The following is a 12,104-nucleotide window of genomic DNA, read 5'->3' on the forward strand; positions in this document are numbered from 1 at the left end:
TGAGAAATGTGGCTGCCCTGGAAACTCTGGGTGTTTCCAGAAGTGTCCCTTCCTCTGGATCCTGGGCCCGCAGCCTGAGGGGACAGATGGACAGCAGCTCCATGGTGAGGTGTGGCCGCTCCCGCAGGCTCCCTCGGCCGGTGGGGCTGGGCTGCCTTGGAGCGCACCGTCCTCCAGCCCCACCCAGGCTCCCCCTTCTCGGGCTCCTTCTGCCTTGCAGTCTCCTGTCGCCATGATGAACCCCCCGGGCCCCCCCATTTCTTGTTCTCTGCTCCCTTGCTTTCCAGAGTCATCAGTGACACTCCCCATCTGTGTGTTCACAGTCCCCCCAGCCCCAATACCTTTCCTCGGGCCTCTTGGTGTGCGAAGGCCTGTGTTCACACCGTCACGGCCCGGGAGCCGCGGATCAGCGCCGACCCGCAGAGGGCAGCCCGAAGGTCCACTGCCCAGCCGCCACCTGGAGCTGGGGATCGGAGAGCGCAGGGACGATGGTGACCCAGTTCTCTTTGGCCTAAAGTTGACTTGTTCACTGCTCTGAAAAGGACCTTAAGTTTTCATCTCTAACCATCTTGGTAGATTTGGGTTTTCCTTCTTTTGAAATGTTCTCCATTGAAAGCACGGCAGGTGGTCTCCTCCCTAAATGCCTTGCCTGCCAGCTGGGGCCGCACTCTGTGCGGGGACACCTTCGACTCTGGTCAGAGAAGGAGGCCGGTCGCGGAGAGCCGGCCGAAGCCCTGGCAGCCCCTCCAGGCTCTGGGCCGCGCAGGCTCCTGCTCTTTCCCTGTCCTTCCTGTTAGCAGGTCTGTCACTCAGGGTCTCTCTGTGGGATGCCCCTCCTCACGGGGAGTGTGGGGTCGTCACGTAGGACGGGCTCTGAGGGAGACCCTGGTGGGGCTCTGTCCCTGCAGGCTGATTTCGTCATCTGGCCGGTGCCTCGCCCATCAGAGGCTCTGTCCCCACACGTGGCGCGTGTTCTGATGCGGGCTTGCTCACACCGGGGAGCCCTCCTGTCGGAGGCTGGGGTTCTTCACGGACCTTCCTCTGAGGAGCCAGCGTGCTCACGACACACGCAGCTTGTGGGGGCTCAGCGGTGCCCTCCCACCTGCCGCGCACCTCTGGGGGCCTCTGCCCTGCCGTGCCCAGCACCCCGCATCCCCCCCTGCCTTCCTCAGGGCCTTGGGCTTCCCCTTCGCCCTCTGCTGCTGCACCCAGGTCGGCAGCTGCCCCTGCTCCCCGTCTTTGCCCCTAGACCCCATGCAAGGCCGGCTGCTTGGGACCCGCCAGCTCCCCCTTCCCTGGGCTTCTCCTTGTGCGCTCAGACTCTGCTTTCTGCTCATGCCTCTGCTCCACGTTCTGCCATCTCTCCAGGGGACGTGGGTCTGGGGGACCCAAGTGGTCAAGTGTCCTGAATGCCGGATTCCTTCCTGTCCTCTCCTCTCAGCAGCCAGAACAATGCTGCTTTGCATCCTGCAAAGCCCAGACTCCAGAGGTAGAAAGCCAGTTCTGCCCCCCTCCCTGCCCCCGCTCCGTTCTGTGGGTGTGCACATGGCCCTGGCTTCACTCTGGTTCCTCTGTGGTTTCCCAGAGCTCGTGTCTTAAATCTAGCCAGAGCGTGGATGTCAGATTGTCGTTGAAGCAGAGGCACATGCCCCACGACGGTCTCCATGTGCGTGCACAGAGGACAGAGATGTCCTGGCTTTTCTGGACCATCAGCTGGTTTCTAGGAGTGTCCACTACGTCAAGTTTTTATCATCTGACTGCTTGAGTTTGTTAGGTCGTTTGACAGTGTCATCTGAAAGCAGCTTGAAGGGAGAACTTTGCCTTCAAGTAAGCACTCAAACTTGTCCTCGGGAGTGTAGGCATTCAAAATAGCATCTGGAGGAAGGCAGGTTCCTCTGCCCACCGGGGGTGGCTGCACATGTGGGAATTAAGGCCTCCTTAGAGCTCGACTTGGCCCTGCTGTCCTGTGGAGCACGGGTGGGCAGTGACTGAGCAGTGGGTGGTACGGCTGGGGTAAGCCAGGGGTGGGCGACTGAGAGGGGACAGGGTAAGGGGAACATGCTCCTGTGCACGTCTGGAGTGCTGGGGGTGTGGACAGGCACACGCGGACATCTGGAGATTTCTTTCCACTGCTGAGTCTTGACCCGTAAATGGTTGCAAAATCCGGGGAATGATTCATAGTCCCTTATTCAGGGTCCCGAAGTGTTGAATCTGCTCCTGTCAAAGCCAGCTTCGGTCTTCACATACATGGTGCGGGAACTGTCTTTGTGAACTTGCTCTGAGAGCCTTACCCAGGAGGGAATCGCTTAGCTTCTGGAATGGGTGCTGGAAGGAAATGGATGCTGGTTCCTGGTGTAGATGGTAGAGTCTGCAGCCGTGATTCAGAAGGGAGGAGGTCTGAGTTAGGAGGCTGGCAGACATTGCCCTTAGTCAGAAACAAAACAGACGCGGCAAAGGTCAAGGGAAATACCAGGTGTGCACCAGGCAAGGGAGAGATCTGACTTGAGCACAGGGGTTCCCTAAACGGTCTCCCCAAGGTCCCCCAGCCCCAGCCCCGGCCCTGGCTCTCCCACCTCCGTGCTCCCTTGATCTGTGGTGGTCGAGAGAGAGGAGGGTCCCGCGCTTGCCCACCATCAGGAGTTTCTGGTGTGACTCCTTTGGTTGAAGGAAGATAGGTCACCCCTGGCAGATGCTGTGGCCTCCTGAGGTTCTGGGGGCCGAGTGTGTAACAGGAAATGTCCGTGGCCAGTGCGGGAGAGGATGTTGTCATGAAAAGTGTTCATACCCTCGTGGGAGCAGAACCATCTTTACCCTTTCCCTGCTGTGTCTGTTCAGGTATAAACCCTCGCGTCAAGTCGGGACGTTTCATGAAAATTCTTCCCGATTACGAGCACATGGAGTACAGAGATGTTTACACCTGCCGTACGTACCTCCTGCTGCCTCTGGCTTTTGTGGGCAAGCACGGCCAAAAAGCTGCATGGAGAGGGACCTCTAACTCTGGGCACGAGGACTGCTTGGGTCTTAAGAGCGAGCTGCCCTCCTTGGCTTTTGCTGTTTTCTTGCTGTTCTCTGTGGCTTGACCACAGCCGAGGCCACACCTGAGCCGTGGTCCGTGTCAGCTGCACACACGGGCTGGGATTCTGCAGCAGCTTTGGGGTTTTTGGGTTGTAGCAGCAAGACCACTCTGTTGATGCACGTTTTCATATTTGTTGTTTATTGAGGCTGAAGAGAGAGGACAGGGTAGAAGCCTTGAAACACTTCTGTTCCAAAATGAAACGTGAATGGTTTGCTCCAAGACTTCATTAGTCACGTTGTAATAGCTTGCGTGAATTTTAAAAAAAAAATTTTTTTTTAACGTTTATTCATTTTTGAGACAGAGAGAGACAGAGCATGAACAGGGGAGGGGCAGAGAGAGAGGGAGACACAGAATCTGAAACAGGCTCCAGGCTCGGAGCGGTCAGCATAGAGCCCAATGTGGGGCTCAAACTCACGGACCGCGAGATCATGACCTGAGCTGAAGTCGGATGCTTAACTGACTTTGCCACCCAGGCGCCCCTAGCTTGCGTGAATTAAAAAGAAATCCTACGACGTACCCATGCTGGACAGAAGTGTGTAGAAACAGTTGGTTAATTAGAATCTGATTCCTCTCTTGATTGGCATCACTCGAGTCTGGAAATTTCCATAAGCCCTGTTCCAGGTGATTAATGCCACCTCAGCTCTTTGTAAGGTTGAGCTGAGATGCAGGGTGAGTGTCTGTTGTTGAGAAGACATTAAACGTACCTGCTTGCGCTAAAAGGTGTCTTCACGTTCCTAGAAGCACAGGGCACCGCTCTGTCCTGTTACGCCCACCCTTCTGAGCCTCTGCGTGTCTGTGTCTCGTGCCTGGATCAGGCCCCCTCTGGAGTCTCGTGTCTAACAGACCCTATGGGAGCAGAGGGAGAAGTGGACGCGCAGCTGACACATGCCCACTGGTCCTGTGGCTCTTAGGGACCATCCTGGGTCTAGTTAGTGTGCCTCAGGGTACGTGTGAGCTCGTGCTCAGCTCCTGTGACAAGGGGGCTTGTCAGGAGTGTGTGTGAGCAGGCACAAGGAGCCGGGTGGGCCACCTGGGGGGTCCAGTGGGTCAAGTCTGAAGTCCAAAGGCGTGAATTGTGTTCTCTGAACCCTCTTGCCCTCTTGGAAGGTTCCTCTAGAACAGTGTGCTGTGGAGTGACCCACCCTCCCGCTTAGTGGTCAGTGAGCAAAGGTAGAACGTTGAGCTGTGCTGACAGGAACCGCCTGTGCGCAGGACCATAGAGCTTCATCACGTCATATGTCTGTCACGGATCCTTCCGAAATCACAGTCCATCTGGGGCTTATACCGTAGGGCTAGGATGGAATTCTGACCCACTGTGGGCAGTACCTAGAGTGTGTCCTTTTGTCCCCCGTGGTGGGCAGGAGTGTTCTGTGACTGTCGGGATGTGTCACAGTCCATCTAGGCTTTTCACCCACAAACTGTGCTCTCCCCTCCCCCCTCCCCCCCCCCCCCCCCCCCCCCCCCCCCAGCTCATAGCTGACAGCTTTGTAACAGGCCTGTTCTAATCAGACACCACCCACTGCTGTCCTCTCTAAGGTTTGGGTATTGTTTAAAAATACAGTGGGCATTATAGAAACCTTGGACGACCCAGAAAATACAATGACAGCAACCACTTGTGAGTATTTGTTGCATTTTTCTGGGGACATACTTACACTGCGAGCACTCTTGTCTCCACGGTCTGTTAGAACATCAGGAAAGAAGTTCACGTGCGTGAAGAAAGGAAACCAGTTTCAACCCGAATTTGAGGCCTGTATGCCCAGGCCGTCGGTATTCCAGGGCTCCTGGTACGTTCTTGTAGAGGGCAACTCAGGATGCAACATTTTTGACGTTGGCCAGATCCTCTGGAAATGTCTGCATGGTGACTGGCTTGTGAGGACCTTGGGACCCGGCACTGTTTCTTTCTCTCTCACCAGTTTGCCCTGTTCGTGGAGCTCTTGGCACCCGGTGTTCCCTGGTCTCTTGAAGTCCTCTGGGCCAGGTTCTGCCGGGCCGGAAACGGTCAGCAGCCTCCACGTAAGACGCTGTCCTGGGGAGAGGCACGTGTCAGCCCACCTCATGGTGCTGGGCGTCGAGGGCCTCTGTGGCCCCCATGAGCGGCTTGGGCCGTGTCGGTTGTGCTTGTTTGTCTGTCAGGCCGCATGTTATTGTCATCGCCTGAGACTCTTGGTGGTCTGTGTCCGTGAGGCGTTGGCGGCATCGTGGGGGATGCATCGTTAACGACGTAGCTGACGCATGTCCCTATGTGTGAATTGATGGTGACCAGTGACCAGAGGACTCAGGGTTGTGAGGCGTCCGTCTGGAGTCCCAGCGATGCTCCACGGCTCTGGTAGGTACAGCGGCTCTGGCGGAGTGTCACGCACTCCTCCGGGACGAGGTGCACGAGTCGCTTTTAACCCTCGACGTAGATGACACGGTGTTTGGCCGCACAGGTGCACCTGATGGGAAGGTTCCTCCAGAGTCCCCTCTGCCTGGTGGAGCCAAGAACACATGGGGTTCCCGAGGAGGGGGAGACCCTGGCAGTATAAAGACAGAAGGCGCTCCTAGAAAGGGCAGGGAGGCCCCAGCAGGAAGTGGGTCTGAGGGAGGGAGGCAGCCTGCCCGTCGCCTGGCCGGATTCTGAGAGCCTCGTCTCGTTCTGCATGCTGAGTGCGTATCCTGCAGCTTCGCTCGGTTCCTTTATCTGACGCGTTTTTGACGCAGCCTTTGGGGATTTCTATATGCTCTGCCGTGTCATCTGCAGACAGTGACAGTTCTTTTTCAATTTGGACGCCTGCTCTTTCGTTTTCTTGCCCGACTGCTGCAGCCAGGACTTCCAGGACTGTGTCGAATACGGGCGGCTAGAGTGAGCGTCCCTGCCTTGTTCCTGATCTCAGAGGAAAAGCTCTCAGCTTTTCCCCACTGAGTATGATGCAGCTGGGGGGGGTTCTTGTATGTGGCCTTTATCATGTCGAGCTTTGTTCACTTTATACCCATCTCGTTGAGAGGTTTTTGGGTTTTTTTAATCATCGGTACATGTTGAATTTTAACAGATGCTCTTTCTGCATTTATTGAGATGACACATGATTTCATTTAGTTAATGTGATTGTTACCACATTGATTTGTGGATGTTGAACCATCTCTGCATCCCTGGAATAAATCCCACTTGATTGTGGTTAATGGTCCTTTTAATGTGTTGTTGAATGTGATTTGCTAGTATTTTGTTGAGGGTTTTTGCATCTTGGTTCATCACGGATGTTGGCCTGTAGTTTTCTCGTGGCCTCCTCGTCTAGATTTGGTATCAGGGTCATGCTGGTCTTGGGGAATGAGTTTGGACGTGTCCCCTCCTCTGATTTTGTTTTAATAACCAGAAGCTACCAGCAAGTGGCAGCGGTTACATCAGTTGCATTTATGCTAATCTTTTCACAAGTCTGAGTCTGAGGACCACCCACTGCCTGAAACCCCTGTTCTGCAGCAGCAGACGTGATGGTTCCAGAGCAGCTTTCTGGCCTGGCTGGTGGAGGGCCATCGCGGCTGCACCCGGGACAGCCAGCTCCCAGCTCACGCTGTGCCGAGGAGAGCCGGATCTTTTGGGCCTCGTGTGCCAAGAGTTTCCCGCTGGGCCTGTTAAGTGGCCTTTCTGTTGGCGGATGAGAGTTAGCGGGCACGGACTAGCATGGGGCATTTTCCCGTTAGTGCTTAGCCGAGAGGTCCCTTCACCTCAGATTATCTCACTCATTTCTATTTCGGAGGGTGGGGTGTCTCAGAGCCGGGAATGTTTTTCTGAACACAGCCACACTGACCTCGGGGACCAGCGGTTGGAACAGCCTCTGAGCTGCCTCATTTGGCTGAACACCAGTGTTCTGACAGGGCTGAGTCCTGCCTCGTGGGGCTGGAGCAGCGGCGTTTCCTCCGTCATCCGAATAGTGTAGTTCTCTCGTGTCGAGGCTCTCTACCCACGAACTGAGGCCGTGGCCTGGTGCTCGTGACAGTAAAGCACCCGAAGCGTCGAGAACAGTCGGGTCTCACACCCGCTGCTGGGGCCACGCCAGTCTCTGTAACCTGATCCCGCCCACCTCTCCTGACCAGTGGCCACCGGCTGTTTGGAAACGCTGGGGAGGGCTCTGTGAGCTGGGGGTCTTCCGGGTGAGAGGCCCCGAGGTCTGCTCAGTGCCCTGGGCCAGGACGTCTCGGCCCAGACCCTCCTTCTGCCCACACAGGGTCAGGGTGAGGGCCGCGTGGGAACGTGCGGGGAAGTGGGCGAGCCAGTGCCTGCTCCTTGTATGGCGGCCCTGGGCGTTAGTTAGAGGCTAACTCCGAACGTGGCTCCCCTCCTGGGGGCACCCTGGGCTCATTGAGGCTCTCAGGTCACCTCTGCTAGACTCCGTTCTGGTGGCTCCACTTTTTTAAGCGCGTAACATAAAACACAGACTTTACCTTTACGTTGTGAAATGGCTTGCCTGCTTAGAAGCTAGCGTGCTCACAGTTGGGCTGAGGGTGTTGGTCTCTTGTCTCTCTCTTGGACCATCTTGGGGGCCATCCCAGGCCCGTGAGCCAGTGTTGGGTGAGCGGAAGCCACAAGGAGAACAATGATTTTTCTCGTACGCGCAGAGCTTATACGAGGGCTCTGCCACTCCAGGCAGACAGCTGGGAGGCAGTGTTTTAATTTCAGAGAGCTGTAGCTGTCATTTTTTATTATTTATTTTTTTGAGAGAGAGAGAGAGAGAGTGTGGAAGGGGCAGAGGGAGGGAGAGAGAGAACCTCAAACAGGCCCCGTGCTCAGTGTGGAGCCTGATGTAGAGCTCGATCTCACCACCCTGATCATGACCTGAGCCGAGACAAGAATCCGACACTCAGCCGACCGAGCCCCCCAGGTGCCCCCAGAGCTGCGGCTTTTAAAGGAAAAGAGGGAGGTCTCCTTTCAAAGTTGCTAAGAGTCTTGTGTGGTCTTTGAGTGGTCCAGGAGCTGTGTGGTCATAGACTGATTTGGAAAGAACAGACTGTTGCTTGCAGTCAAGGTGGGGACTAGGGGAGGGGGATACGAGAGGAGAGGGTCATGCTGAATGGGCCCGTTGACTTTATTCTCCCGTGTTTTATCATGAAAACTAAAAAGTCTACAAAAAGGATCATAGAGCAAATACCCGCTTGCCATCACCTGATTCTACAACCGTCTGTGACGCTTTATTATCTCACAGCTTTCCATCCACCCATCTCTCCATCATCCTGCTCGATTGATGCATTTCAGAGTAAGTGGCAGATGCTGTCATATTTCACCCCTGAACCCTTGAGTATATACGTCAGTCTGCAGCTCATTTGTTTATGGTTCCTGGTCCTGCTGATTATTGCTTATGTGGTAAACACAAAACCTATCCGGGTGTGACCGTAAATTAGCCAGACCGACTTTACTGTGCGTCTTGTAAACCGACTCAGAAGACTGCACACGGGATGAATGGCAGGTGTCTGGGAGACAGTAAAGGCTCATTTAGAAACCCGTGTTAACAGGCTGGAACCTCGGGTGACAGCGGGTAGTTGCCCGCCAGCTGTCTGCATACTTCAAAGGCCTGGGCTGCTTCTGGCCTCACTTTCCTCCTCCCTGCACTCCAGACACAGTGGAGACCTGAGAGCTGCCAGCCCGTCTCCAGGTCCCGCTGGCTCTGCTGGCTGGGTCTTGCTTCCCGCAGAATGATGTGATCGTGCCATCCAGCCCATCCCTGCCTCCCGCTGTGCATCAGCCTGGGTTCTCCAGACAAACAGAGCCATTCCTTTATGTGAAGAAATTTGTTGTAAGGAATTGGGTCCCACAGTGAATGTAGGTTGAGAAGTCCCAAGGTCTGCCATCAGTGAGTCACCTAGGAGGCATGGTGGCCCTGGGACCAGCTCCCAGAGGAGCTGAGGGTGTAGTTGAAGTCTGAAATCTGGCAGGCTCGAGACCTTGGAGGAGCCCATGTTTCCTTTCATGTCCCAAGTTAGAAAGACTGATGTCGCAGTTCACGGGGTCAGGCAGGTGTCCCCTCCTTGGGGAAAAGCCTTTCTTTCCAGGCTGTCCACTGATTGGATGAGGCCCACCCAGTTGGGGACGGCGGTTGGTTTTACTCAGTGTGCGGATTTAAATGCTAACCTTGTCTGGAAACACCCTCTCAGATGCACCTGCTGTAAATGTGTTGTCGTGGGTCACACGTGGGCACCTGTTGCCCAGACAAGACAGCGTGCAGTTGACTCTGGTGGGAATTTTAGCCTAACTGCTTTATGGACACATCTCGCGTACAGATGCCAGTGTCCCCTCTGCCGTGTCCCCAGGAGGGAGGTGTCCCAGTCTTTGACTCCCCCGCTGATGGGAGGCTCCCCACTTTACAGGGGGGCTCCCTCTGTGTCTTTCAAGGAAGGCAGCAGTCACCGGCACTGATCACTTAGAGGCTAGGTTTCAGAGTGGTCCAGTTGTCTCTTTTGTTAAGGGTTCGAAAGACATTTCATTCTTAGAATTCTCTAGAAACCTTTGCAAAGATCTGCTTGGGTCCACATTTGCGCACGAGGCTCTGTTAGTTACCAGCATCAGGCACTTCCTCCCGGGTGACGGTGAAGCACAGCCTGGCCGGCTCCGGCGTGACAGCTCTCTCTCTTCCCACAGTGCTCCACCGCTACAGACACATCCTGGGGCTGTGGCAGCCAGACATCGGGCCCTACGGAGGACTGCTGAACGTGGTGGTGAGTCCGAGCCCGCGGCGCTGGGCCCTGGTGCGGGTGGGACTGAGGCCCTAGTGGTCTTCTCCCCGAGGCGCCGCCCGGTGGTCACAGGGAGCCCCCTTAGGTGACTTGCAATTTTGTAAATGACCAAAGGTTCTCACTGCGACCTTGGACTTGGTGGTGAGGAGCCACAGGGTGTCCTCCCTCCCTCATCCTGGTCCCCGCCTGCAGACATCTCGGCCATTGTGTTCACGCCAGCAGGACATGCTAGTTTTGGGTTGTGCACTCACTTCTTGTCCTAAATCAGGGGCCCCTTGGAGCCGTAAACAGTCACCCTCTGACCCTGGCGGCCCCGTCTCTGTGCCCCGAGGCGTGCCCCAGCTGTGACTCGTCATGCGGACTTTTTATCGTTCCACTAACGCTCGTGAGTGCCTGTCCCATGAATAAGACGCAGTTCAGTGGCCAGGACGGTGGGCTGGGGTGCAGTGTCCTGGTGAGTCACCTGGGAGGCACGGTGGCCCTGGGACCAGGCAGGCCTGGTGCTGACTGGAAGCCTCAGTGGAGTCGTAAAGTGGGGTTCACCCACCATAGTAACACTGGGGTCAGGCCAGGGTCCTTGATGGATGGGAAAAACAGCGGTGGGCACTTTGGGGGAAACTGTATTTCCACAATCTGCGAGCCTCTCCCCACAAATCCTGTATTACTCGCTGTCTTAGCTTCTGGGGGCCAAATTACCAAGCTACCACCAGTGGATTCTGTCACTCATCTGGAAGCCTGACGTCCTCAGTATTAACCAGGCTGAGACCAGGGTGTCGTGGGGTCGCCGCTCTCCCTCTGAAGGCTCTGGGGGAGGGTCCTCCCTGCCTCTTCCCAGCTGCGAGGCCCAGGTGTCCCTTGTCTGTGGCTGCACCCCTGCAGCCTCTGCCCCTGACCCCTCCCCCCTCTGTGTGTCTCAGACCTAGTCTGCCTCCCTCTCTCGGGAATGCAGTGGTTGCATTGAGGGCCCGGGTGAGCCCCAGCCATCTCTTCTTAAGATCTTCAACTTCACGTTTGTAAAATCCTCGTTTTGCAGTATAGGGTGGTGACGTTCATGGGTTCCGGGGACTTCTTTGGGGGCTACTGTTTAGCGGTCATGATTACAAGGAGGAAGAGGCCTTTACGGGGGGGGAGATGTGGCCAACAGCACCCATCGCGGTGATCCCCGTTAGCTAACTGGCAACGGGACTCTGACCTCAGGCCCCTCCTGGTTTCACTCGATGGACTTAGCCTCCCTTCTGTGGATCCTTGCCAAAAATACACAACCTGAATGTGATCATGGGCACCCCTTCACACAGACCCTCCTGGGGGCCAGGCCCCAGAAGAACTGCCTTCTGCCTGCTGAGTGCCCGGCTCACCGTAGGCAGGAAGGGATGATGAGCTGAGGCCTGTGCTCCTGGGGACAAAGGGGACCAGGGCCGGCAGAAGAGGACCAAAGGGGACAGCTTGCCCAGTGGGGGTGCGTGCAGGTGCTTGGTTGTGCCAGTAGCCTGATCCTGTCTCCTGAGAGCTTCTCCCCGCCAGACCATAGTGTTTCTTGTTTCAGCCGCCTAGACTTCCTGATTCTGTCTGTCCGCCCTTTTTCCGTCTCCTGCAGGCCGGTTCTTTTCCCTGTGGAGGCGGACACTGTCGCTCAATACTGAGGAGCTGGGTGATTCTCTTCCCTCAAATGTGGTCAGGCAGGTCAGGCAGTCAGGGGCTCTCGTAGAGGCGTGCTTTAGCTCTGTGTCTAAGTCCCGGTGCTGGGGCACCCCTGTCCGTGCCCCGGGGGTTCCTGGAGGCGCCCATCTCTGCTGCTTGCAGCTGGGACATCTCGAGACCTGTCCGACCCGGGGGTTGTCCAGCGTGTGCCCAGCCTGTCCCGGGCTCGGTGTTCAGCCGGAGCGCGGGCCCCTCGGCAGATCCCGGGGGTCTTTCTCCACACAGCTCCCTCCTTTCTGGGACTCTGACCCCCGTGCTCCAGCATGCCAGCCACCTCGAAGTCCAGTCTCTGTTTTCTCTGTTTGCCTGGGCCCCTCTCTGCTCTGGGGTCTGGCAGGTGCCTCTGGCAGGAATCCAGCGCGTGGCCAGGGGTTACAGCCCCTCGCTGCGTGTTGGCCGTGGTCGCATTTGTGTTCACAGCAGCCCCCGTTACTCCGCCGTGGCCAGGATGCAAGTCTGGCTTTGTTTCTTGTGCTTCTGTTGAGGTTTTTCCCTCTTCCTTGTCTTGTAGAATACATGAGGAGGCAAAGTTACTTTAAAGTCTGTGACCTCCAGTTCACTTTACAGACTTTTTCCTCTGGATTTTCAGGCATGGCCTGGCGTTGCCCGCACCCGTGGCCGTGGCTGCTGCTCT

At 56.2% G+C, this 12,104-nt stretch overlaps 1 protein-coding gene across 2 annotated transcripts in view; it reads left to right on the forward strand.

Moving 5' to 3' along the window:
- The window catches only part of FBXO31 (F-box protein 31), a 45,335-nt gene that overhangs the window by 12,850 nt on the left and 20,381 nt on the right, over positions 1–12,104 (forward strand). The window contains exons 3-4 of one of the 2 annotated variants that reach the window (XM_027076362.2): positions 2,836–2,922; positions 9,678–9,754. In XM_027076362.2, coding sequence (XP_026932163.1) covers positions 2,836–2,922; positions 9,678–9,754 — 164 coding nt within the window. The remainder of the gene's footprint in view (positions 1–2,835; positions 2,923–9,677; positions 9,755–12,104) is intronic. The other variant, XM_027076363.2, reaches the window with a different exon arrangement.

Source organism: Acinonyx jubatus, chromosome E2 (assembly GCF_027475565.1).
Source record: "Acinonyx jubatus isolate Ajub_Pintada_27869175 chromosome E2, VMU_Ajub_asm_v1.0, whole genome shotgun sequence".
NCBI lineage: Eukaryota > Metazoa > Chordata > Mammalia > Carnivora > Felidae > Acinonyx > Acinonyx jubatus.